Source organism: Poromitra crassiceps (assembly GCF_964638095.1).
Source record: "Poromitra crassiceps genome assembly, chromosome: 13".
NCBI lineage: Eukaryota > Metazoa > Chordata > Actinopteri > Beryciformes > Melamphaidae > Poromitra > Poromitra crassiceps.
In genome coordinates this window covers 21,581,221-21,608,856 of record NC_139644.1, presented here as the reverse complement: position 1 = coordinate 21,608,856, position 27,636 = coordinate 21,581,221, and the positions used below count along the sequence as shown (strand labels likewise).

Below are 27,636 nucleotides of genomic sequence, written 5' to 3'. Positions count from 1 at the left end.
TGTTGCCATAGCCTACATCAAACTACACAACAGAAACTGCACATACTGCACTACTACACTATGGATGTTAAAATAATCTTGAATCAATTGATTTAAATGCCAAAAACAATAATATGCAATATTTAATTGCATCACATGTTGGCACATGTTCTACACCATCCTCTGCAACCCCTGTAATTTCACATCATTGCAAATTCAGACTTTCCCGTGTTTCTCAATATTCACCACTTTGTTAGTCTCACGTAGTCAGATATCATCTACGGCTGGCACTGACTTTGTTGGCTCCTTCATGTGTCTCTCAGTGTGTGCTCACATTGCAAATGCGACATTTCCGACAGCTTCTGAAGGCAGCAATAGAGCATGGTGTGGAATAAACCAATCAGAGAGCAGGAGGCATCAGCCAAGCCTATCGGCTGATGGGGAATGGAGACAAAACTCAGGACGCTCCCGGCTCCAGTGGTCCCACAGACAGACGGACAGCAGCGAGAGTTCATCACTACGACAGAGCTCCACGTCCATCCATACATCCATCCCACCACAAGACACCAGCAGAGTCCTCTCAATAAAACCAGCGTGTTGGATCAAGGTAAATGAAGGATCGTGTTTAAAACTGTTTCCCCCGAATCTCTGTGTCTCTCTCCCTCCGCCTCTCTCTCCGTCTCAGTCTCTCTCTCTCACTCTCTCTCTCTCAACACTCTCAAACACACACACACACACACACACACACACACACACACACACACACACACACACACACACACACACACACACACACACACACACACACACACACACACACACACACACACACACACACACACACACGGAACAGAGATAAAAGAAAAGAACAAGTTGAACTGGTCAGTCGACTCAACCGCACTCTAAGGGTTGAACTCTTTCAAGATAGTCACCTTGTCATTGTAACAGTAATTATTCTTTCTTGTAGCCTAATAGGCTACAAGAAATGTCTCCATCTCTTTTCTGTGTTCATATAATTGAGTGGGGTAAGGTGGCTGAATCCTGATTTCTCATATGACTTAATACCTTTGGAAAGTCAGGCAGCTGTTGTTGTTTTGGAAGTTAGTAGTTCAGTCAGTTTGGGTAGGCTATTAAAGTTAGAAGTGAACCCCCCCTCTCTCTGCATAACTGGCTTGCGAGGCAGTTTTTCTTAACCTCACTATAGTGTGTGTGTGTGTGTGTGTGTGTGTGTGTGTGTGTGTGTGTGTGTGTGTGTGTGTGTGTGTGTGTGTGTCTGTCTATACAGTCTGTGTGTGCCTGATATTGCCTCCACCCAGCCATCCATCACCCCTGCTTTTAAATGCTATTGTGCGTCATCTGATCCAGTGTTAATGTTGTTGTGAGTCGGTGATATTTAATAGCTGTGGCAGGTCTGTATGGATGATGCAGGGAGTCTGAAGTAATAGCTGTGGCAGGTCTGTATGGATGATGCAGGGAGTCTGAATGAGCTTTGGGAGAAAGCGTGTCCCCCTGGCTGGGGCCCAGCACTGTGGTGCCTCAGGGACAAGGATGATCAAGCTCCATGACACTCCATTACTCTATATAAGCAATGGCTGCCCGGGCCCCCGTAAAGAGCAGGGAGTCCAGTTCCAACCCACATCAAGGCTTTTTGCTTAATGAACCAATGATGCAGACGGACTGGCTGGGTTCTCCATCCTGCAAGGTTACGTAATAGAGGTGGTTGCTTCAGTTAACCCATGAGTTATGGGAGCTGGTCATTGGTGAAAGCATTTATTAATCACATGAATAAGGGTCTTTAAGAACCACATTTATCACGATGTCAATCTGGTTTAGATAAATGAACAGACGTGTTGTACCACCTTAACATCAGAGGGAACAGACAGACTGGGTACCATCATAACATCAGAGGGTACAGACAGACTGGGTACCATCATAACATCAGAGGGTACAGACAGACTGGGTACCATCATAACATCAGAGGGAACAGACAGACTGGGTACCACCATAACATCAGAGGGAACAGACCGACGTGTTGTACTACCATAACATCAGAGGGAACAGACAGACTGGGTACCACCATAACATCAGAGGGAACAGACAGACTGGGTACCATCATAACATCAGAGGGAACAGACAGACTGGGAAGAAGTGATGAATGGATGCAGTGATTGGTGGGTGTTTTACAATGCGTGTCATGTAAAAAAAACATACAGAAATATGACAGTTCAATGTTGCTTATTGGCAAACGTGTGACTTAAGATCTTTTCTGAATCCTTAGGTTCTACTGGTAAACTCTGCCTCATGTATGATCCACCACTTATTTTAATAAAAGATCCTCATGTAAAATGGGTTTGTGCTGCTCACGACCACGTTGGTTGACCACGTTAGTTGTAAAAAATGAAGAAATCACAGGTGAAGTGCAAATGTTAAATACAGGTGTAAATGTTAAGATTTTATTGCAGTAAGTTTGGCTAGAAGCATCTTATGTAGTATGTTGAATTTACCAGCCAGCATCAACGCTTTGGAAAAGGTCAAAAGGTCATGTTCTGCAAGGTGTGTTTGCTTGCCGATATATGAGGGAACATTAAGCTACCGTGCCACATTTCAGTATGGAGTTTGATGTGGTGTTCTTCTCGCCCACACAATAACACAATGGCACATATCAGGGTTAGGTGTTGTCCCTCAGTGTACTAGCAATGCATGTCACCTTTTTGCCGCAAATACCAAGTTAAAAAACAACAACAATTTATTTTGACTGAGTAGTACAAGCTTAGAACCATAGTGGTCATTGGACAAAATGAAAAAAAAAAAAAAAAAAGCATTAGAGAAATCTAGTGTTCTAATTCTTGATTTCAAAATTGACAGGTGGGCGGTGCAGTGAGCTTGAAACACCAACAGCATGTTATGAGCATGTGCCTGGTGCTGGCCAGAGAGTAAAGGTCACAACCCCTCCCTAAAGCAATAAGATTCATGAATGTTATTGCAGGTTATTTGTGTTATTGTTGTGTGTGCCATGCATATCCTGCCAGTAAAGGAAAGCAATCCCACCACCAAAACACCTCAGTCATAAGACACTTTTCACATAGATCAATCCTTCACTTCCATGATGAGATTACTCTGCAGGTCTAGGCTCGTGACAATGTAGCATTGGCATTTAGTTCTAAAAAAATTATCTGATAAACTATTTGATGGTGTTTTTTATTGAGTGTATTATGATGATAATCACAGATCTAGGGCGAAGAGGACAGTTCTGTGCCCGTTTTCACCACAGCGCTGGACCAGCCGGGGTCAGGGAATGGAAAAGTCAGTCCTCACGGAGTCTCTCAGTCAGTCAGTCAGTCAGTCACTCATGGGTGTTTTGTGAGTTTAGTGGGAAAAGGGGATGTAGGGATAGGAAGGTGGTAGAGAGTCGGGATTCGAGTGGTAGGTAGGTGGACTGGCTAGAGGGATATGGGTGGTGGTGGAGACCCAGAAGGTTCCTTCCTTGAAGAACCCTTTCACCAAGGGTTCATGAACCCTGACTGTTCCACTAACCTCTGGCATGTGGGAGGTTCTTCAATTAGGGATGCACGATATATCGGCAATCATATCGGTATCGGCCAGTATCGGCCGATTTTTTAACATATCGGTCATATCGGTATCGGTCAGATGTTGCAATGTTAATATCGGTTATCATTATCAGCCAAATTCTTCACATTGATATGAAATAATGCAGTAAATCTATGATTTATGGGCTTTTCCAAAGGCTTTGCAAATAAAGAAATGCATAACTTTTTCAAATTCAGTGTTAACATGTGTTTTTCAGTATGTACAAAATGTGATGATCATAAAAATGTGGTTTTATACAGATCATATCGACATCGGTAAATATCGGTTATCGGCCATAACAGCAATGTTAATATCGGTTATCGGCATCGGCCAAAATTTTCATATCGGTGCATCCCTATCTTCAATGAACCGATTCAGAATTTGTTTTCTTGTAAGGAACCATCATTTGCTTATTGGCTCCCTTTTGGATGCTAGACTTCCCCCCACCACATGAAGCCCGAGTGCTTCAGAGGGCAATTAGTGCCCTCTCTCCACCTGCTCTCTGCTGCAGCTCCAGTGATTACATCTGGATAAATCTCAGTGGGAACCTGATTGTTAGGCCCAAACCAGCCAGTACCTAGAAATCAATTGACAAACTAATGGGATGTCCTTGCCACTGACTCTACTGGAACAATTGGAAGCAGTCATCACCATGGCAACCGATAACAGGTTACTGTCACTATAAACACAGAACATCCAAAACTATGAGAATGAAATGTGAAGTCCACCAGACTATTTTCATTTGCATAAAGACTCATGAGTTTGCTACAAGTTAAGCGACCATAAGGACAAAGTGATATTCTTCTTTTTTGTTTTGTTTTAAACTTCACCGCACATGCTGTGATTTTGTTTGAGGCTGCAAGTCAGCCTTTGAGTGGCACATAAGTGCTGTCATTAGTGTGTGGCTCTTCTAAACCGAGGCTAATCATGTTAGCCGTGCCTTTAACCACTCCACTGGCTGCTTCTTCTGCAACACGGAGACACACTGAAAAGGTGACTGTGCAAAAAGACAGAAGCCAGATTTTCTAGCCCTGTCAAATCTGTGCATTTATCCTTCTCACCAATGTTTGAAATTGGTCTATTTTATGACAGAGCTTGAGAGTCCTTCAGCGACCTAATAATTAGATTATAGTTATAGTCCTTGACATTTCTGACAGCTGAAGAAAGAGCAGAGCTTAATTGTTGGGACGACAAACGCATCAGTTCAGTCAGCAAGAAGGAAAACCTGGCTGCCCTTTGATCACCTCCCTTTATTCCTTGTCTCTATATTATCATCATCTCTCTCATCCATCTGTCCTCTCTGTATCTGTCTCTCCATCTCTCTCCATCTGTCCTCTCTGTATCTGTCTCTCCATCTCTCTCTCCATCCCTCTGTCCTCTCTGTATCTGTCTCTCCATCTCTCTCTCCATCCCTCTGTCCTCTGTATCTGTCTCTCCATCTCTCTCTCCGTCCCTCTGTCCTCTCTGTATCTGTCTCTCCATCTCTCTCTCCATCCCTCTGTCCTCTCTGTATCTGTCTCTCCATCTCTCTCTCCATCCCTCTGTCCTCCTCTCAGGCCAGTGCAGCCTCAGCAGTCATGTCGGCCAAAGCCATCTCTGAGCAGACGGGAAAGGACTTCCTCTACAAGTACATCTGCACATCGGCTGCCGTCCAGAACCGGTTCCGCTACGCCAACGTGACCGCCGAGACCGACTTTGACCGCCTGGCGCAGGACCACCCATGGCTCCTCACAGAGGTGAGGCGGAAGAAGACGTTGTGCTTTAAGTTTAGAGTTACTAGTTACGGAGGATTAGAACTGACTCAGTGTTCACACTCGGTGTCCTTCACCAGAACAGCAGAAGCACAGGATTCCTAGAACGGCTTTAGATAAGAATGAATGTGGAAGGAGTCAGATGAACTTAAGCAGAGTACACAGTTAGTGAGCTATATCATAAATCTGTAGCCTTTAGCCATCTAAAACACTGTCTCCCTTATTAGCCTGTGTAAAACGATCTTCAGTTTATGGGGACAATTACTTAGGCTGGCAGCAGAGTGCTCTCCTGGTGCTTGTTAGCCAGCAGCAGAGCCATCTTCTGGCTTCTTAGGGAAATGAAGCAAAGTAAATGTGGTGGAGAATTGAAAGCTACATCATGGGAATGTGTTGCGGCTAAAAGGTGACGAGCACAATAGGCAGAGACGGCCTCTTATCAATAATAATAATGATCATGTGACGCTTATTGATCGCTGTAGGTACATTCTCGCTTGCCTTTTCCACATGGAGGTCAGCTTCAGTACAGCCGCTCTTTAACTGGAGAACCTAGTTTAACAGTGGTTCCTCTACTCGCTACGCCCTCCCTATGGGATCAACCCGCTACACCCTCCCTATGGGATCAACTCGCTACACCCTCTCTATGGGATCAACTCACTACGCCCTCCCTATGGGATCAACTCACTACACCCTCCCTATGGGATCAACTCGCTACACCCTCCCTATGGGATCAACTCACTACACCCTCCCTATGGGATCAACTCACTACACCCTCCCTATGGGATCAACTCACTACACCCTCCCTATGGGATCAACTCACTACACCCTCCCTATGGGATCAACTCGCTACGCCCTCCCTATGGGATCAACTCACTACACCCTCCCTATGGGATCAACTCACTACACCCTCCCTATGGGATCAACCCGCTACACCCTCTCTATGGGATCAACTCGCTACGCCCTCCCTATGGGATCAACTCGCTACACCCTCCCTATGGGATCAACTCGCTACACCCTCCCTATGGGATCAACTCACTACACCCTCCCTATGGGATCAACTCACTACACCCTCCCTATGGGATCAACTCGCTACGCCCTCCCTATGGGATAAACTCACTACACCCTCCCTATGGGATCAACTCGCTACGCCCTCCCTATGGGATCAACTCGCTACGCCCTCCCTATGGGATAAACTCACTACACCCTCCCTATGGGATCAACTCGCTACGCCCTCCCTATGGGATCAACTCATACCCCTCTTCATAGCGAGGGGAGCCACAGACAGAGGGACTGTAATAGTAGTTAATTGAATTAGATGTGACTCATCTTGCAGGGTGAAACGTCACTCTCCTGCTCTCTCTATCGGTCTGTCTCTTGGCAGAATGTTGTTTATCTGTAAGGTATGAGGAGGCGTGGGCGGGGCAGGAGGAGGAGGGCAGATAGAGGGAGATAGGTGCTGCAGGAGAATTGATTAGGAAATTGCATTAACTTTCACCCTGGGCCGTCTCTTCTCTTCCTCTGCTGGCTGGCAGGCGCCCAGATACTAATGGCTCCGCAGTCGTAAGTCATTCGTCCAATGAGAGGAAGTGGGCTCGGTCGGCAGGGGGTTAGATTTAATCCTGTATTCACGTCATGTGGGAAAGATGGTAGATACGTACGCGCTTCCTACGTGGAAACACCGTTCACCTCAGCATTCAGGTGGTAAACATGACTTGGGAACCTACTGTCCCGTGCTGTTGGACCCCGGTTTCTCCCACTTCCCTAATTCAGACATCACCAAACAAGGAAATATCTGCAGAAAATGATATTTGCATTTCAGGCCAAACAACAGAATGAACAACATGACATACATAGTACATAGTTGGTTTGTGATGCTAAATCTTCAAATGCTTTGACAGGACACGACTCCTCTCTGGATTTGTGTGTTTGTGATTTAACATTGCAGTGTTTGGTTCCTCTAAATCATGAACTCACTAAAGGCATGTGTTTGTGCGGGGCAACACTCAGGAGGGTGTGGATGTTCTGCTGAGGAGATGTAGCACAAAAACAATAAGGTTCACAGGCGGCCCAAACCAGTTGTTTTTACTGCATCAATGGAAGTTTATTTTTTTCCCCTTTCTAGTTATTTGCTGTTCGTGCACCTCGCTTTGAAAAGACAAAGTTGTGACAGTTTTTCTCTTGAAGCGTATAAAGAATCTCACTAGTTTTTGTTCACTTTTTTTGCCCTCCCATTTTGTCCCCAATGAATTGTATTTGGCCAATTCCCCCTGTTGTCCAGGTTGTTGCTCCACCCCCTCTGCCGATCTGGGGAGAGTTGTAGACTAGCACATGCTTCCTCCGATGCATTGTGCAGTCTGCCAGCTGCTTCTTTTCACCTGACAGCGAGGAGTTTCACTGGTAGGATGTAGCGTGTGGGAGGATCACGCTATTGCCCCCCTGGTCTTGTGTTTTGAGCGTGACATCCTGTTCTGTGTGTGTCCCTCCTGCAGAGGCTGGTCTTGTGTTTTGAGCGTGACATCCTGTCCTGTGTGTGTCCCTCCTGCAGAGGCTGGTGGTGAAGCCGGACCAGCTGATCAAGAGGCGAGGGAAGCTGGGCCTGGTGGGCGTCAACCTGGACCTGAACGGCGTCAGAGAGTGGCTGAAGACCCGCCTCATGAAAGAGACCATGGTACGTCATCCACCCTCTTTCTCTCTCTCTCTCTCGCTGTCTGTGTGTGTCTCTCTCTCTCTCTCTCTCTCGCTGTCTGTGTGTCTCTCTCTCTCTCTCTCTCTCTCTCTCTCTCTCTCTGACAATCGCATCCACCCACCATGTCTGCCTGTTCCTCCTTTTTAGAACACGCACTTTGCTGACCGCTCCTCCGATCAATATGTATGTGTGTGTATGTATGCACTTGCATTTATTGAAAGGATATAATCCCTTGATATGCACTTCAAGGGGCTCCTATAGAAACAAATACAAGATTATAAAACATGGGCATTAGCCCATGTGACATTCATTACAAATACACAGATACAGACAGCTCCCTCACCCACAGACCTCCTGTTACACACACACACACACACACACACACACACACACACACACACACACACACACACACACACACACACACACACACACACACACACACACACACACACACACACACACACACACACACACACACACACTCTCAAAAGGTTACAATGCCCAGATAATAAATCAATCTGTTTGTCTTCAGTTTATTTGTAGCACAATTCAAGATTCAATAGTTTATTGCCATGTCAACAGAGTTGATAGGAATTTGTCTGAGTGCAGCTCTTAAAAACAGATGAAGTGAAAAACAGAACTGATGTATGGTATCTTTACCTACACGGTGTCGGCTTTCCAGGTTGCTAATGAGCTGGCTGTCAGCTGAAGCAAGGCCGGCTAGTGAGTCAACATTCAGTGAATGAGTCCAGGCAATGGAGCCACACTACAAAGTATCTGTCACTTGCCACTTAGGCCTTAGGTGACGCTTTGCCTCATAAACCAAGAACCTAGAGACGAGAGTGAGGATGGTTCATAAAGCATGGAATAGCTGTGTGTTACAGACAGGCAGGCAGAGCAACAGTGAGATCGCTTGGAGGGATCACTCACCTCACCACACCGTCGAGATGAAACTGTCATCAGCTGTAAATAACAATAAATAATGCTGCAGCTGTACTGTGGCGTCAATTTATTTGACGAACCGTTATAGAAAGACTATATTATCTCTTCTGGAGATTTGTCTTCATAAATTAAGCAGCCAACCAGCCAGGTTAAGGGCAGTAATGAGAAAACGGTGGATAAGCAGTTCACATACAGGATGATTAAAACAGAGGATTAATTGGGGCTAATTCAATTAATTGGTTGGATAATAACAGGGTTTCCACGCGGGTCCTTAAATAGTCTAAAATCCATTCGTCAGAATTTCAGGCCTTGTCATATAAAATTTAAAGATTTTTTTCTGATGGAGACCGTTTGGTCGAAACGTCAATAAACTGACCTGGGAGCTGACAAAATATCAGTGTGCGGACTCTATTTATTTTCTAAGTTATTTGCCTTTTGTCCTGCACCTGACCTCCTTTAAGCGGATGTGCACGCCCCCTACTTCTTTCTTCTTACCTGTCATATAAAATGTCATGAATACGATTTTGCCAGGTCTTAAATTGTTTGGGTTATGAAGTTAACGTTACTTTTATTTTCATTTATATGTATGTAAATTGGTGTGTGATTTCAGTCTGGAAATGACTGCGAAGCACTAATAAAACCTACTACTACTACTTTTATAAAGATTATAGAGTTGCATTAAAATAGCAATGCATAACAAATTTGAAGGCGCTGCACCTTGGGCAAGAAACCGCTGAAATTAGGAGCGTTGGGTATAAAGGCATTAGAGTTGTACTGTATGGGAAGTCTTAAAGACATAAACCTGCTGTAAAAAGCCAGCAGCAAACACCTGCTGCCATCTCCCAATATAGTTTCACATCAGGAGCATCACAGTCCGATTTCCCTTCATATCCCTCATACTTGTTTTTGCCAGTATGGATGTGAAATACTGTAGGTCTTAATTTTTTTTTTAAACCTGCAAAAACCCACTTTGTTGGTCTAGTCTAGTGCGTACTCCCCCCTCCCAAAACCTCTGTAGCAGTATTTGAACTGTGTGAGTTGACTGGCAAACACCGCTAACATATAGCACAGCTTTTGTTTGGGAGCATATTGTTTGTGTAGCAGCTAACACTGAGAGTCTCGGAGACCAGTTGGAGGTCAGTGACATGTGGCAGCACGAGTACTTCTACTTCTTTCTGTTTACATTCTATCACCTGCTTTCACGCATGTTTTATTCTTAAGTCATCCTATGCTCACTGCAATTTTAAAGTTGCAGTTGTACAAAATTAGCCTTTTCACAGTTTTGTGGTATAACCAGAGTCCAGGTGTCCGGGAGTCATAGTCATTCTACTGGAATGAATTCAGTTATTTGTATACAGCATGACTGTCTCTCTCTGCCCTCTTCTCGTTCTCCGGGAGACAGTTGTGGAAGTGTCGGCTCATAGATACAGTCTCATCATAGACGCTGGGGTAGCTGGCTGGGGGTGTGGTCAGGTTGGGGTAAATCCCCCCGTTCTCCCCATTCAGCATAGTTAGCATTTAGCTGCTAGCCCAGTCCAGGCAGACAGAATCGGGGATTCAACCACCACAGTAAACACACATGTGAACAGATGTATATGTACCTGCTCTAGAATCCCCAATCCTGTAGTGTAGAGCCGCAGCACCGTCCTTTGGTGAGTCAGCCCATTGAGATATATGGGGGGTTTGTTTTATCCCACTCGCGCGCCAGCCATAGTAAGATTTTGTGGGCGTTACCACACAGACCGACTGTATCTATAGCTGAATTGGTTGGAGCCCCATGTGGGTTTTCAGTCTGATTGTTCCATCATCAACCTTCCCTCATTTGTACTCCTGAAAATGGCAACTCCCTCTCTTCCTCTCTTCTCCTCTCTGCCTGACTGCTCTGTCACTCCCTGCTTACTTTGTGCCTGCTGGCCTTTAACGCAAGAACGGTGACAGACAGGTCAAATGAGCTGGCTGTCACCGAGGCCTTGCCTGCATTAATACATGGCAACCATTTCTTTTCCCCTCTTCCCAGCTTTATTGCCTATATACATACATTTATTTTGAAGACCGTTCACTTGGGGCTAGATGAGCTCCTGTTTTCATTGTGTATTTCAAATGTTATTTTGCCATTTCAAACAAACCTCATGAAATTTGTCCAGTTTTGCTATATTCATTCTCCCACTTATTTTCCAAATTTGTGTTAATTGTAGAGATGTATGTTTTCTGTTGGTATTTGGTGTTTTCCCCGTAGCGTTCTGACCCCAGCCTGAGTGTACTGTATGTCTGAAAACAAGTGCAGTGAGGCATTCATATGGAAACCTCCTGAGAGAGAGATAGCGGAGTGTTTGTTTTTCTCCCATGGGAATTGATGCTAATATTTTGTTTTGCTCCCAACATCTAGATTCGATTTACAGCTCCTTTTCTGAGAGAATTATTTTGTGTGCTCCTCAGGTGGGAAAAGCCAAAGGAATGCTAAAGAACTTCCTCATCGAGCCGTTCGTGGCCCATAAGCAGGTAAACGGCAGAGATGAGAGATGTCTAGCTTCCCCTTCACTCACTTTAATCCTGATGCATCCTGTAGCCGCCAGATCTCTAGTAAGAAAACATTCATTCATTGACACTTTTGTTGCGGTTTGAATCCCCGTCCTCCAGGAAGAGGAGTTCTACGTGTGTGTCTACGCCACGCGGGAGGGGGACTACATCCTGTTTCACCACGAGGGAGGGGTGGATGTCGGAGACGTGGACGCCAAGGCCAAGAAGCTGCTGGTCGGAGTAGACGAGAAGATCACAGAGGAGGCCGTCAAGAAGGGGCTCCTCACACACGTCTCCAACGACAAGAAGGCGTGAGTTGAATGAAAAAGGGGGATCGAGGTGACATGCAGAACTTGAGCTATGCTTCTGTGTAAAAATGTATAAACTATTAAATTAATGCCCCCCCCCCCCCCACAGTGGATAGATGGACCTATATTTTATCTTTCAAAGGTCATAGGAGCTCATTCAGGAATTGTTTGGATCTTCAAAACATGTCAGCATAACTTTTTTCTTTTCCTTTTCACATGAATCTAATTTATCTTATTGCAAAATCTGTGTGAGACACGCATTTATTATAAAAGCCAATTTTCCTTTATATTATTTGGCTTGTGGCCAGTGCTGGAAAACAGAAGCAGCACATAATTGAAGTAACGGGGCACTTGGAGACGGCAGTAAAGGTGGGGGAGGAGAGCGAGGAGAAGGGAGGAGGGGTTCCATTAGAGAAATGACAAACTCCCTCCTCTGCTTGGCTTTCATTCGATCGCACCCCCCCCCCCCCCGTCTCTTTTCACGACAGTCCATTCAGAGCACGTCCAGTTTTTATGATTGGTGTGATACAGTGACCCGCCCTGTCCCGACCCCCCCTCCCCCTATCCATCTTCCCAGCAGTGCTCTTTCCAAAGCCTTTCTGGCTGGACTGGCTGTCTTGGCTGACATTGAGGAAGATGCCCCTGCCTGCATACACTCTGCCAGCCCCTATGCACCTCTTCACCCTGCTTCCTCCTCCCCCCACTCCCCCTCCTCTGCTTTGAAGAGAGGAGTGGAACTCCCCACACCCTCCCCTCCCCTCCCATCAGAACCAGACATGGGAAGCTGAGTCACTCTGGGTTGGGTCACGGTTTTCTCCCGCGGGGCAGCCGGTCCTGACGGCAGGCTGACATGGTTACAAAAGGCTCCGTGCTGCTGCCTACTCAACTGACAGGCAGGAGAGCCCCCCCCCCTCCTCCTCTCACACCCCCTCATCACTGCTCTGCCCCCCCTCCCTCCTCCTCTCACCCCCCCCCCCCACCCATCACTGCTCTGCCCCCCCTCCCTACTCCTCTCAGCCCCCTCCTCACTGCTCTGCCCCCCCTCCTCTCACACCCCCCTCCTCACTGCTCTGCCCCCCTCCCTCCTCCTCTCACCCCCCCATCACTGCTCTGCCCCCCCTCCCTCCTCCTCTCACAGCCCCCTCCTCACTGCTCTGCCCCCCTCCCTCCTCCTCTCACCCCCCCCCCATCACTGCTCTGCCCCCCCTCCCTCCTCCTCTCACACCCCCTCATCACTGCTCTGCCCCCCCTCCCTCCTCCTCTCACCCCCCCCCCATCACTGCTCTGCCCCCCCTCCCTCCTCCTCTCACAGCCCCCTCATCACTGCTCTGCCCCCCCTCCCTCCTCCTCTCACAGCCCCCTCCTCACTGCTCTGCCCCCCCTCCCTCCTCCTCTCACACACCCCCCCCATCACTGCTCTGCCCCCCGTCCCTCCTCCTCTCACAGCCCCCTCCTCACTGCTCTGCCCCCCTCCCTCCTCCTCTCACCCCCCCCCATCACTGCTCTGCCCCCCCTCCCTCCTCCTCTCACAGCCCCCTCATCACTGCTCTGCCCCCCCTCCCTCCTCCTCTCACAGCCCCCTCCTCACTGCTCTGCCCCCCTCCTCCTCTCACACCCCCCATCACTGCTCTGCCCCCCCCTCCTCCTCTCACACCCCCCATCACTGCTCTGCTTTGACATGTGATGGAGGAAGCAAATTAGATTTGTGCTTCTCTGTAGCAGCCAGCCCTCTGCAGCTAATTTACAGCTGCTGGTTTGTAACTGCTGGACTGTTGCCCCGTCCGACCCCCCCCCCCCTTCCCTTCCTCCACAATCCTTTAATGTTATTGGCTGTATTTGTTCCTCCACAATCCTTTAATGTTATTGGCTGTATTTGTGTGTGTGTGTGTGTGTGTGTGTGTGTGTGTGTGTGTGTGTGTGTGTGTGTGTGTGTGTGTGTGTGCACATGCGCCTGTGTGTGTGCACACGCGCCTGTGCGCGTGCGTGCGTGCGTGTGTGTGACTCACTAGCATTATTTGGGCATTTTAATTGCTCTGCTGTCAAGTGGTATTTTTTTTAATGTTTTATTCATTTTTACAATTTTATCACCTGGCATAAGTGATACAGGGGTTCTTGTTAATCTTGTGATTTAAGATGGCTCAAGATTGAACACGCCCTGAGAAAAAACAAATCGAATGCATCCTCAATGTGTAAAGTTGCATAATGGAACATGTTGTCATGTGCTTTGATTGATGTCTAACGGCACCTATGAAGATTTCAACACCAGTTTGAACTTCAGAAACAAATCCATAATAAAGAATAACACATGCAGGTAAAACAGTTTAAGTTCAAAGATAATGGACCCGGTATTTGTGTAGCCACACTATACAAATGATTTTTTAACAACAGTCAAAGTAAATCATGTTCAAATTCTATGTCAGAACCAGTGACACTATAGTGAGGTGTTTACACAGGATTGGGATTATCAGAGAGCTGTTGTTTTTGTCAGTTTGCAGTGGAATTTTCCCTTTACAAATAGTTTTTTTATGAATATCATTGATATGTAATTAAAATAGATGGTGATCTCAGCACGTGATACAAAAAGTGCTGCACCAATAGAGTAGAGTTTGATGTGTCGAATGTCCTCTTCCTGCAGGGTCCTGGCCAGTTTCATTGTGGGACTCTTCAACCTGTATGAAGACCTGTTCTTCACATACTTGGAGATAAACCCTTTGGGTAGGTTTTTGCCTCAAATCCCTGACATGATTTTCTATGTCTGAGCAAGTCACCATGATGCCATGTGCGCTCAGTTGCAACACAGACCCATAAATATGTCATAAGGCTATGAGATTGGAAAGGCAACATCAAAAGGAAATCGCAGCGGCAAAAACATCTTTTTATGAAACCGACACATTTTAACACAGAGGGAGGGGAAGATTCAATAATTTATGCAGTTCCTGTTTGATGATTGCAGCGTGTGTGTGTTTATTATGGAGTAATGGGGCACCAGTGTATGCCCAGTGGCAGCTGCTGTTGTGGAGGTATCTCTCCCTGCTTTGATGTCCCACCACCACCACCTCACACTATCCCCAAGCCTCCCACCTCCTGCGGGGATAGCAGCAAGGTGTTGGCACCACCTGTGGGTGGACATGGTCCTCTCTCATCTTCCTCTGCTCCATTTAAAGCTCAGACCCCACTCTGTCTCTACTCAAAATATATTTACGCCAACTTGCCAAGTGAAGATTAGTAGGTGTCTCCTCTTTTTACCACGGCACTGGACCAGAGGTCCCGCTGGGGTCATGAGATGGGAAAAGTCAGGATAGTCACCCACCCAGTCAGTCACTCACCCATTCATGGACGTTTAGTGGCAAAATGGCCGTAGCTATGGATAGGAAGGTGGAAGATTTGTTGCTAGGGGGATATGAGTGGTTTTGGGTGGGGGGGGGGGGCAAGGGGAAAAAAGCCCCATTGTCTAAAAGGTTTGTACTTGTTATCTTCATCTCTTCCGTTCTCTTGCTCTCAGTGGTTACAAAAGATGGCGTGTATGTGCTCGACATGGCAGCCAAGATCGATGCCACGGCCGACTACATCTGCAAGGCCAAGTGGGGAGATGTGGAGTTCCCTCCACCCTTCGGCAGAGAGGCCTATCCTGAGGTGAGGGGGGGGGGGGGGGGAGGAGCCAGAGAGAGAAAGAGAGAAAGAGAGAGAGAGCGAGAGAGCTAGCGGGTCAATCTGTCAGCATCCAGTAGCTGCTGCTGTTCCTCAGTGAGAAGCTTACTGGAGCGTTTGAGTAGGATGTAAAAAGAACAGATTGGCTAATGTTAGAGATAACGTCTTTCTTATTTTTTCAAATGATATGGTCACAGTAAATGTGCAGTAGCTTCAGGAAAATAAACAACGTGTCCTAGTCCAGCTGTACATTTGTCAGCTGACATGTTGCATACCTCCAGCGCCCACTGTAAATCAACTCATTTGGATTCTATGATGTATGATGATGCAGTGGGTAATTTATGGCCTACTGCCATAGGGTACAGTTGGCAATTATCATAACCATAACCACCATTATTAAAAAAGCAGCTTTCTTCCCCTCAGAAAAGTATAAATGTATGCCCCCCTCCCCCCAGAAAAGGACCTAAACTTGCATACTTTCCATTGTGCTCATGCTCCTTACTATGAGATATATGCTGGGTATCTTATATAGAAAGACTAAAAAGTAAACTGAGTTTGGTGGTGGGTATTATTCCTCTTGATACTTCTGTCCCAGCTGCCCTTCGGAGCACTAATGAGAAAGAGGAGTGTCCGCATCACAGGTGTTACTCAGCCTGTAATGAGAAAGAGGAGTGTCTGCATCACAGGTGTTACTCAGCCTGTATGAGTCATTGTGGAGAGAGAGAGATTCTCAACAGACAGACAAGGGAGCCCACCTTTACCCCCACACAGTACAATGAGAGTCCTGTGTAATTAGGAAGTGTCCCTTTCTAAGGCACACTGGAGATTTGAGATGTGAACAGTCTTGTGAGTGTGTCTTTGCTGGTGCCAGTAGGAGCTTGTTTGAGACGGACCGTCTGTGTGCCAGACGGGCTGGTCTAATTGGGCTGCTGTGAGTGTGCAGTGGGGATGAGGGACAGCGGGGGCCTTTGATTGGCTGTTTTTACACTCTGTTCCCAGCTGTGGCCTTCGCTGTCACAAACGAGCACCGAGGAGCATCAGATCCACTCTGGCAATTTCATCCAGTGTTAAAAACATGTTAATTCAAGGTGCCACCATGTGTATCACACCTACCGTATATTAGTAATAGCTGGCTCTTTAAAATCCATGCACGCTCTGTAGCAACGATAATGTAATAACGGCCAGATAATGTAATAACTTGTTAAAATGTCATGTCCCTGTGAGTCAAAAGTGTAACGAAAAACGTAAATAATAACTTCAATGTAAATTGCCGGATGGATAGTGTAATAAAATGACAGATATTTTAATGACTAATTATTACATTTGACATTACATTACCTATCAGTTATTACATTATCGGTTTCTCTCCCTCGGCTTTCCCAGGAAGCCTACATTGCCGACCTGGATGCCAAGAGTGGCGCCAGCCTCAAGCTGACCTTGCTCAACCCCCGCGGCAGGATCTGGACCATGGTGGCAGGAGGAGGCGCGTCTGTAGTTTACAGGTAACCAGTCACAAACCCATAAGTGAACTAAAACTACATCAACAAAGCCTGAATGAATAGGAGATACAAAACTCCATATATCTCCAATAATCCACTTAGGTGATTCTTCTGGCTCCTTAAATTGCCCCTTGGCTTTATCCTCATTATAATGAGTACAGTGTGACATAATTGGGTTTGGCATTAGGGAAGCATGCCAGGGAAGCAGCAGTGAGATTGATGGTGCAGCAGCCCAGCTCCATCTCTGCCTGTTCGCCTGCGAGCTCAATTGGATTCTCTGACGGCGCCATTTTAGTGGGAGTCTGGAGGAATGAGCAGCGTTTCCCTCCGCACCGTCTGTCAGGGGCGAAAAGCCTGGATTCAAGACTCACCAGCCATAACTAATGATTCCCTGTGTGCACTGTTAAAGTGTTCTGTTTATTTACATAATTAAGTCAGAACTGAGGGAAAGAGTGCATTCAGTGTTATAGTGTGATGTGAACTGAAGAAGCCTGGTGAGCTCATGCTTCTTATGTTATGTTAGAACTGCAACACTGGCAAGTAGACCAACCTAATGCTGTCATAGGAGACCAGTTGTTGCTATTGACCAATGAAAACCTCTCCTAGTGACACAATCTGTGACCTGGGCGGGGTCGACGAGCTGGCCAACTACGGGGAATATTCAGGAGCGCCGAGCGAACAGCAGACCTATGACTACGCCAAGACCATCCTGTCTCTGATGACAAGAGAGAAACACCCTGACGGTAGGAAATATGGCGTTGACTCAACTGACTTTGACTGGTTGCACTCAAACGTATAGCATCTTTTAATATCACAAAACAAAAACACAATTTGTTTTGCAGGAAAGGTTTTGATCATCGGAGGGAGCATTGCAAACTTCACAAACGTCGCAGCTACATTTAAGGTAGATGGAGAGAAAATGTTTCTTGTTTGCAAAGTTGTACCGACATCCCATTGTGGACCTGTTATTCAGTGAGTCTTTTCTCTTTGCTAGGGGATTGTTAGAGCTATCAGAGACTACCAGGGGCCTCTGAAAGAGCATGAGGTCACCATTTTTGTCCGCCGTGGAGGCCCCAACTACCAGGAGGGGCTCAGGGTGATGGGAGAAGTGGGTATGTACTTCTTCTATACAATTTCAAAAATGTTCATGTTTTTTATCTGTTTTTGCCAAAAGGTGTACATAGAAAAACATAAATCCCTCTCTTATCATCTCAATTGAGTGTATTGAATATTTTTCTTATGTAAACTTGTGCTCATTTTCATGCACCACAATAACTAGCGTCTGGATGCTTCTCCTCAGGCAAGACCACCGGGATCCCCATCCATGTGTTTGGCACAGAAACCCACATGACTGCCATCGTGGGCATGGCGCTGGGCTACCGACCCATCCCCAACCAGCCCCCTGTTGCTGCCCACACTGCCAACTTCCTCCTCAACTCCAGTGGCAGCACATCGGTATGACACGCGTTGGCTCCGTGGAGACAACAAGCCGTCGTCATGTCATGTCCTGTCCGCTTAGTTACTGCGCAGTAAACTGACTGCAAAGTCCGCAGGCTGTGTAGTCTAGAAGCAGAGGCAACAGAAGATCTACGTGCAACCGCTTCGCTTTGGGTCATTACTTTCTTGGGAACCGGGCCGTGTAGTGAGGTTATCAGATGCTCAATGGGTCTTTTGTGTAGAGAGCATCACTTTGTGTCCTCCTCTCGTTCAAATGGCGCTCAAACCACAGTAAACCACTGCTACTGCCTGGAGGCGGCCATTAAAAATGTGCAGTGTGTGTGGGCTTTCAGCAAAGCGTGTGTGTGTCTGTCTGTCTGTCTGTGTGTGTGCGCTTGTGCGTGTGCATGCACGACACGTGTGCACTTGGACATACCCATAACCTTAGGCTATATCACGCTTTTCTTTATGCCATATTTATGCACTTGTGTCATTTAGATGTCGAGTTGGATGTAAGTGGATACCGTGGAGAAATGGCTGGATTTCAGCAGCATAATAGTATAGTACAACATAGTAAAGATAATGTGATACCAAAAAATATGAAGAAACAATAAATAAAGGGAATGTATTTTTAATAAATTCCAGGACCAATCATTGTAAAACCCTCTCTGTTTGAGGTCTTATTTTAGGGGTCCACTGTAGCCCTGTGTCTAAAATGTAGTTACTCATCCTTATGTTTTACCTGTGTGACCGGTGTCACAGAAAGAGTGTCATTGTGTAACTTGTGTGCAGGTGATGTCTTGTTGTAAAACCACCTGAATGTTTAAGGCTAGCCTGCTCCATTATCTAGCTCAGGAAATATAACAGGGAGCACTATTTATAATTAGCTCTGTTGTCACCTGAGCTCTCTACGTAACATTCTGTACACGTGTTTTTTGTAATGGATAGCAGAAGAGAAATACACCTTGACCCACGGTCACTTGTTTGATCCTCTTTCTCCATCCTGTTCAGACTCCAGCATCCAGCAGGACCGCCTCCTTCTCTGAAAACAGAGCTAAGGTTGAGGGTTCACCAGCCAAGAAGGCCAAGGCAGGCGTCCCCCAAGGTGAGAACACGTGCGCGCAACACACACACACACACACACACACACACACACACACACACACACACACACACACACACACACACACACCCCAATTTGGACTAGGAAATGTGTGAATGCTGAGGCTTTGATGTATCTTGTGTTCATACACTGCTCTGCTGGGGTGCATGACAGGAAGAAAGCTTGTGATCATGCTCGGCTGAAATTAGATTTGAGGTATTACAGCTCCCTCCATGGACAGCTAGAGAGTCCTGCAAGCCAATCCCAATATACTGGACATCTAACTAATTAAAAAATATATATTTCTGTTGGACTTTTCTTAATGCTGCTGTTCTCTACTGCCTGTCTGCTAGATGAATCTTATTGGTGGTGTTCTGACAAATGTGCAGAAACTTTAAACTCTGCTGCACCTGTTTATCTGTTAGCAGTTGTCAATGTCTTTTTCTCCTATAACCTTTTCACTTCTCACGGTGTCCCTATCACGTTCATGTGTAGTGTATGTGAATATGGACTTGTGAAACCTGATAATCTTTTGCTTCTTGGATATTATATAACGTCTAAAAACTTCATGTTTCTTTTTATATATGCATGCACATGAAGTTAGCAAATGTTTCACAGGTGGTTCTACGGAGCACATCCACTTTTTTTCTATCATTTCCATCTGTATTTGCTCTCCTCTCCCTGTAGTCAAGACATCAACCCTCTTCAGCAAACAGACCAAGTCCATAGTGTGGGGCATGCAGACACGGGCGGTGCAGGGCATGATGGACTTTGACTACGTCTGCTCCAGAGACGAGCCATCTGTCGCTGCCATGGTCTACCCCTTCACGTAAGTGTCCTCTGTCCCTTTAATCACTGCCATGGTCTACCCCTTCACGTAAGTGTCCTCTGTCCCTTTAATCACTGCCATGGTCTACCCCTTCACGTAAGTGTCCTCTGTCCCTTTAATCACTGCCATGGTCTACCCCTTCACGTAAGTGTCCTCTGTCCCTTTAATCACTGCCATGGTCTACCCCTTCACGTAAGTGTCCTCTGTCCCTTTAATCACTGCCATGGTCTACCCCTTCACGTAAGTGTCCTCTGTCCCTTTAATCACTGCCATGGTCTACCCCTTCACGTAAGTGTCCTCTGTCCCTTTAATCACTGCCATGGTCTACCCCTTCACGTAAGTGTCCTCTGTCCCTTTAATCACTGCCATGGTCTACCCCTTCACGTAAGTGTCCTCTGTCCCTTTAATCACTGCCATGGTCTACCCCTTCACGTAAGTGTCCTCTGTCCCTTTATCACTACCATGGTCTACCCCTTCACGTAAGTGTCCTCTGTCCCTTTATCACTGCCATGGTCTACCCCTTCACGTAAGTGTCCTCTGTCCCTTTATCACTGCCATGGTCTACCCCTTCACGTAAGTGTCCTCTGTCCCTTTATCACTACCATGGTCTACCCCTTCACGTAAGTGTCCTCTGTCCCTTTATCACTACCATGGTCTACCCCTTCACGTAAGTGTCCTCTGTCCCTTTATCACTGCCATGGTCTACCCCTTCACGTAAGTGTCCTCTGTCCCTTTATCACTGCCATGGTCTACCCCTTCACGTAAGTGTCCTCTGTCCCTTTATCACTACCATGGTCTACCCCTTCACGTAAGTGTCCTCTGTCCCTTTATCACTACCATGGTCTACCCCTTCACGTAAGTGTCCTCTGTCCCTTTATCACTGCCATGGTCTACCCCTTCACGTAAGTGTCCTCTGTCCCTTTATCACTGCCATGGTCTACCCCTTCACGTAAGTGTCCTCTGTCCATTTATCACTGCCATGGTCTACCCCTTCACGTAAGTGTCCTCTGTCCCTTTATCACTGCCATGGTCTACCCCTTCACGTAAGTGTCCTCTGTCCATTTATCACTACCATGGTCTACCCCTTCACGTAAGTGTCCTCTGTCCCTTTATCACTGCCATGGTCTACCCCTTCACGTAAGTGTCCTCTGTCCCTTTATCACTGCCATGGTCTACCCCTTCACGTAAGTGTCCTCTGTCCCTTTATCACTGCCATGGTCTACCCCTTCACGTAAGTGTCCTCTGTCCCTTTATCACTGCCATGGTCTACCCCTTCACGTAAGTGTCCTCTGTCCCTTTATCACTGCCATGGTCTACCCCTTCACGTAAGTGTCCTCTGTCCCTTTATCACTGCCATGGTCTACCCCTTCACGTAAGTGTCCTCTGTCCCTTTATCACTGCCATGGTCTACCCCTTCACGTAAGTGTCCTCTGTCCCTTTACCACTGTTTACGTTGGCCTGCTGTTAATGTAATGACTCCTGGCTGAACATTTAAAAGTGATCAAGATCTCCTCTCATAAGCAAACCGTTTCCTTTGACCAGTTTCTAAATGTAACAAATGCCTTTTATATGCGTTTTCCAGTGGAGACCACAAGCAGAAGTTCTACTGGGGCCATAAAGAGATCCTGGTTCCTGTGTATAAGAACATGGCCGATGCCATGAAGAAGCACCCAGAGGTGGACGTGCTCATCAGCTTTGCCTCCTTGCGTTCTGCCTTCGACAGCACCATGGAGTCCATGCAGTACCCACAGGTAAAGGCTCCATCCGCAGGGTACAAAACCAAACGGTAATTGTTCTATTTACACCTGAGTCTTTCTATTTCATTATTCTCAGATTCACACCATTGCCATCATTGCTGAGGGAATCCCTGAAGCCCACACCAGGAAGATCATCAAGGCGGCGGACGAGAAGGGCGTCACGATCATTGGACCAGCAACCGTTAGTCTTACTTGACCTCCTCGCAGGATTTCACGGTGTGCATTGTCATCTGAGCAACATTGTCGTCTGAGCAGACCTGAGAGTTTTCTGTGTGCGTTTTGGTTTGTCCAGGTTGGAGGGATCAAGCCAGGCTGCTTTAAGATAGGGAACACAGGCGGCATGCTGGACAACATCCTGGCCTCTAAGCTGTACCGCCCTGGCAGCGTGGCCTACGTGTCCCGCTCTGGCGGCATGTCCAACGAACTCAACAACATCATCTCTCGCACCACGGACGGTGTTTTCGAGGGTGTGGCGATTGGCGGGGACAGGTGTGTAGCCTGTAGACTTTTATCTGCAATATGCCGGCATGTAGGTATGAATTGTTTGTAATGTATAATGCTGGACTCTTTTTTTCAGATATCCAGGCTCTGTGTTTACCGACCATGTGCTGCGCTACCAAGACACTCCTGGAGTGAAGATGATTGTTGTATTGGGAGAGGTGAGGCGTAAACCCACAGACACACACTGTGCTGTCTACTGGCCTGAACAGTTATTTATTTATTTGCACTGCTACCTGTCCTATATCTCTTTTTATATCCCACAGATTGGAGGCACAGAGGAGTATAAGATCTGCCAGGCAATTAAACAGGGCAGGATCACAAAGCCGATGGTGTGCTGGTGTATTGGCACCTGTGCCACCATGTTCTCCTCAGAGGTGAGAGGGCAGCTGCTACACCTGTACTGACATTGAAGGCGCTCTCAGGCAGCTGCCTAGTGAGACAATATATTCCATTCTGACCCATGATGCACCTTGTTGTCCCTCAGGTCCAGTTCGGCCATGCTGGAGCCTGCGCCAACCAGGCTTCCGAGACAGCGGTGGCTAAGAACACGGCTCTGAAGGAGGCCGGCGCCTTCGTCCCCAAGAGCTTTGACGAACTGGGAGACATAATAAAGTCAGTGCACAAAGATAGTCCTTCAAAATGACCATGTCATCGTCCATACTGTAGATTCCAGATGGTTATTAGTGGTGTGTTTGTTGTTTAGGTTTATTGAATGCAGTGTTTTGTAGTGGCGATCTGTTAAGTTTCTTATTCTCCTGTGCAGATCGGTGTATACAGACCTCGTTGCCAAAGGAGTTATCGAGCCGGCGGAGGAGGTCCCCCCTCCCACTGTGCCGATGGATTACTCCTGGGCACGAGTGAGTATGGCAGCAGGTCTTTGGCGCGCCAGCAAATTTTCACTCATGAGATCAATATGGCTCATGCTCTTTGATGAGCGCTTATCAGCCGAGAGTTCACTGCTGACATCCATACAAGGAAAAGGCGCACTGAACCGCAGCAGATTGGGTTAAACCCAGACAGATGGAACACAATGTGTAGTGACATTTTCTCTCGTCTTTTATTTTCTTCCGTCTGTTCGCCCCACAGGAGCTGGGCCTGATCCGTAAGCCAGCCTCCTTCATGACCAGTATCTGTGACGAGAGGGGCCAGGAGCTCATCTACGCCGGCATGCCCATCACCGAGGTCTTCAAGACGGAGATGGGCCTGGGAGGAACTCTGGGGCTGCTGTGGTTCCAGAGGAGGTCAGCTTCTCAATCCACTAGTGACGTGAACAAACTCTTGAGAAAGAAATCCCTTAAATAAATAAGCTGTTTCCCCCGTCGGTGTGCAGGTTGCCCAGGTATGCCTGCCAGTTCATTGAGATGTGCCTGATGGTGACTGCTGATCATGGCCCCGCTGTGTCCGGTGCCCACAACACCATCGTCTGCGCCAGGGCTGGCAAAGATCTCATCTCCAGTCTCACCTCCGGCCTTCTCACCATCGTAAGACACTTCTCAGCAGGAGACATATACTATTGACAGCACTATGAGTGTAGCCCACTCTTGTCAAAGCCCACCATGAGTTTGAATGTCTACTTCCGTGTGTGTAATGTTTTTCAGGGGGACCGCTTTGGAGGAGCTCTGGATGCTGCAGCTAAGCAATTCAGCGGGGCGTTTGACAGTGGCATGCTGCCCATGGAGTTTGTCAACAAGATGAAGAAGGAGGGCAAGCTGATCATGGGCATCGGACACAGGGTCAAGTCGGTGAGTCCCGCGTCTCCTTTGGCCCGTGTGCTTCCATCTTTTTACATGTTCATTTTACAGTAAGTGGAGCAGAATGAGCTTAAACTATCTGTCTGTGTCTTCAGATTAACAATCCCGACATGAGAGTCCAGATCTTGAAGGACTTTGTGAAGCAGCACTTCCCAGCCACCTATATGCTGGACTACGCTCTAGAAGTAGAGAAGATCACCACCTCTAAAGTAAGCATGATCATTCACAGCCATTACTGATGCACTTTAATTCAATCGAAGATTCCAACGATCTCGTTTCTGTTTTCCCTGTGCTGTATTAGAAACCTAACTTGATCCTGAATGTGGATGGCTTCATTGGTGTGGCCTTTGTGGACTTGCTCAGGACCTTTGACGGATTTACACGGTAAGCCAATACACTTTTCTTTCACGTGCAGTAAGCTCTATTAAAAAGTAAAAAAAAGAGTTAAAAATAAGATTTACAGGAGAGAAACAGCCATTCAAGATGTAGTTTTCTATTTAAGCTCTGTTCTCGGTTTGATGACTCAGATCCTTGTTTACATGCACTGACTTAGCCTCCCATATACTCCATGCTACCTCAGACAGAGTAGTAGAGTCGAGTCAAACCTGGAGCTAAATGCCAATGGTTTCATGGGGAGGGGGGTGATGATAACAATAATGCAGACAGTAGTTGATGTTTAGGGATTTCAGACTTTGAGAAATCATTGCCCAATAACTATTTTTGTCTCCATACTAAAAAATGATTAGTGCTGTATTTTATTTTTTATTTTTACTGTTCATCCCCCCCATTTTTTTTCTTTACTTTTCTTTTCTGTTCCAATATGGATGAAAGTCTGTAAATGAATCAAACTATTGTCATTATGTAATTTTATATACAAAATAAGAACACTATAGAATAGGGGTGTCACAATATATCGTCCCACGAAATTTCGCGATAGTAAAACGTCACGATATGTATCGTTGAGATGAAATCTCATATCGCCAAAAAAAAAAAAAAAAATTTTTTTTTTTTTTTTTTTTCCCTTCCAAAAATAGACTAAGAAACGTCTTTGTTTGTTGAAGTTCAATGTGTGGAAAGTAGTTCAGTTGAACAAGTCTCTGAAGAGACACATGAGAAGTTATACAGGAGAGAAACCATTCAATTGAGTTTCTGGCAAAACTGTTTACTTGACAGGAAAAACTGGAGATGCATAAAAAATAGACTAAGAAAAGTCTTGTTGTTTGAGTTTGAAGAAAAACTGAAGATGCATAATGAGAATTTATACTACTGATAAACATTTTAGTTCAAAGTAAATCTAAGTGATGGTGTAACTCATTCTATTTCAAGATAAGCCTTATCTCCAATCTCATGTTTTTTCTAGTTGTTATTGTAATAACAATTTCCCACAACAGCATGTTTTGTATCTGTGCATTTCAAATAAAATACTACTTTTCCAGTCATATATTGTTATTATTCAAGTTTAAAAAAATATTGTTAAAATCGTATCGTATCGTATCGTTATCGTGAACCCAGTATCGTGATACGTATCGTATCGTGAACTGAGTGTATCGTGACACCCCTACTATAGAATCATAACATCATAACATTGTGGAGCTTGTTGTATTATTACACCTGCATTCGGTGCTGCCCTCTTTAATTTCATCACCTCTGTCTCCTCTGTGTTCTTCCGCCTCTCTGCAGGGATGAAGCTGATGAGTTTGTGGAGATCGGCGCTCTGAACGGCATCTTCGTCCTGGGACGCAGCATGGGATTCATCGGTGAGCCAGTTGTTGTCTAAATAGCTACAGCACAATGTCTGAATACTGAAACGGAGAACCTGTGCGAGGTTGCAAACTCTTTTGACAGTCCCGCTTCTGCTCGTCTCTCCTCAGGACACTACCTGGACCAGAAGAGGCTGAAGCAGGGTCTGTACCGCCACCCCTGGGACGACATCTCCTATGTGCTCCCAGAGCACATGTCCATGTAACCGCATCAACCCCCTCACCCCGTACTGTCATCTGTCACCCCGAAGCTGTGGCACGATATAGGGAAGGTGTTGCTATTAATATAGTTCTAAATTTCAGATATTAAAACAAAAAGAGGAGTTTAGAGCCCTGTGAATAGTAGAAAGACCTGATGAACTGTGACTGAGACAAAGCCGAGGTCTGACCTGATCTGAGGATGAATTTTGACACTTTGCCCTGTAGTGTTGAGGAGATCACTGGAAATCCTCTTGCCAAGATTGGTAGTGAGGATTCAGTGCCGCCTTGCAGTGTTTACCACAACTTCTCTCACGGCTACAACGGTGAAGTACTGGGATTTGCATAATTATTATATAAACCTATCACAGGCTATTGTGTCTCTGTGCAGTGCTCTGCATCTGTGCCGTATGAGAATCATAAGCTTGCTGTAAGGAGCGAGCCTGTAGTGCAATAATGTCTAACTGTCATGTGAGAATATACTGTAGATCAGAGCTTTATTTATGGATAGGTGTATTAACACTGTGAAAATTAAATGGTACAAGAATGTAATCGTTTTTTGATGTTCTGTAATGTTTTCAACACGCTGGCCAAGATGAGACGGCAGGAAGTCGGCTCGCTGTGGCAAACGGGACCATTTTATGAGTCATTCCTGGTATGCGGTGCCATTTTCTTTTCCCAGGAAATATTTTCTCTTACCTAGTGGAAAATGTTTCCAAAAGGATTTAAATGTAAGGTAAAGTGTTTATTATTATTATTATTATTATTATCTCTTGGTTAGCACTTAAAATGGATTTGAAATATTCACCATCTTTACCATGATCTAGTCCTGTTTAAAATTGTTAACTTAAATGCACTAATCACATTAAAATCTGTTTCATTATGGCAATAGAGTATTAATTCCTGTGTCCCATCAACCTCCCCTTGAAGTAAATTGCCCAGTCCCATTTAAGACGTTTTATGGTGAAAAATCAATTCCAAATGATGATTATTTCTCCGCTAAGTAATCACTGACTTCTAATTATTTGACACAAACCAATGAATGTAATGAAGGGACAATTCACACGTCCGTATAACATCATGGAAGTGCTTCATGGTTGTGAAGTCTGCTCATATTTATAATCTGCTGAGTGCTGAACTTGGCCAAAACCCTTCTTCTGTGATAGAACCCAGACTTGTTCAAATGTTTTTCAAAGTTATGAGATCCAAAAGGTGCCGCATAAAAGGCATTACCCATGTCATCATTTATCTGAATGTTGCTAGGTGTTCATCACCAGTGTTGTCTTGTCTTTTTTTTTTTACTTTGTCTAATGTACCACTGTACTGATTTGTTGTATGTTAAGAACTGTGTAAATGAGTAAAATAAAACATGTACACAATGCC

At 46.0% G+C, this 27,636-nt stretch overlaps 1 protein-coding gene across 1 annotated transcript; it reads left to right on the top strand.

The window, feature by feature from the left end:
- Window positions 1-478: 478 nt before the first annotated feature.
- On the top strand, window positions 479-27,482 carry aclya (ATP citrate lyase a). Its single transcript, XM_083648781.1, has 28 exons — window positions 479-586; window positions 5,124-5,303; window positions 7,861-7,983; window positions 11,383-11,445; window positions 11,584-11,774; window positions 14,407-14,486; window positions 15,274-15,404; window positions 16,803-16,921; window positions 17,525-17,661; window positions 17,761-17,822; window positions 17,913-18,030; window positions 18,219-18,373; window positions 19,367-19,460; window positions 20,145-20,286; window positions 21,869-22,037; window positions 22,120-22,224; window positions 22,336-22,532; window positions 22,621-22,702; window positions 22,808-22,918; window positions 23,029-23,156; window positions 23,308-23,401; window positions 23,631-23,785; window positions 23,875-24,025; window positions 24,143-24,286; window positions 24,391-24,504; window positions 24,597-24,679; window positions 25,976-26,052; window positions 26,167-27,482. Exons 2-28 carry the CDS (start codon window positions 5,145-5,147, stop codon window positions 26,259-26,261), a joined length of 3,279 nt encoding a protein of 1,092 aa, XP_083504907.1. The 5' UTR covers window positions 479-586; window positions 5,124-5,144; the 3' UTR covers window positions 26,262-27,482.
- The last annotated feature ends 154 nt before the right edge of the window (window positions 27,483-27,636 follow it).

What these genes read in the sequence shown, in the direction of transcription:
- aclya (XM_083648781.1), top strand. Translation starts at nt 5,145, where the DNA reads ATGTCGGCCAAAGCCATCTCTGAGCAGACGGGAAAGGACTTCCTCTAC. An exon ending in CAAGGCAGGCGTCCCCCAAG is followed by an intron (nt 19,461 to 20,144) that starts GTGAGAACACGT and finishes CTCTCCCTGTAG; the next exon opens with TCAAGACATCAACCCTCTTC. An exon ending in TCGGACACAGGGTCAAGTCG is followed by an intron (nt 24,287 to 24,390) that starts GTGAGTCCCGCG and finishes CTGTGTCTTCAG; the next exon opens with ATTAACAATCCCGACATGAG.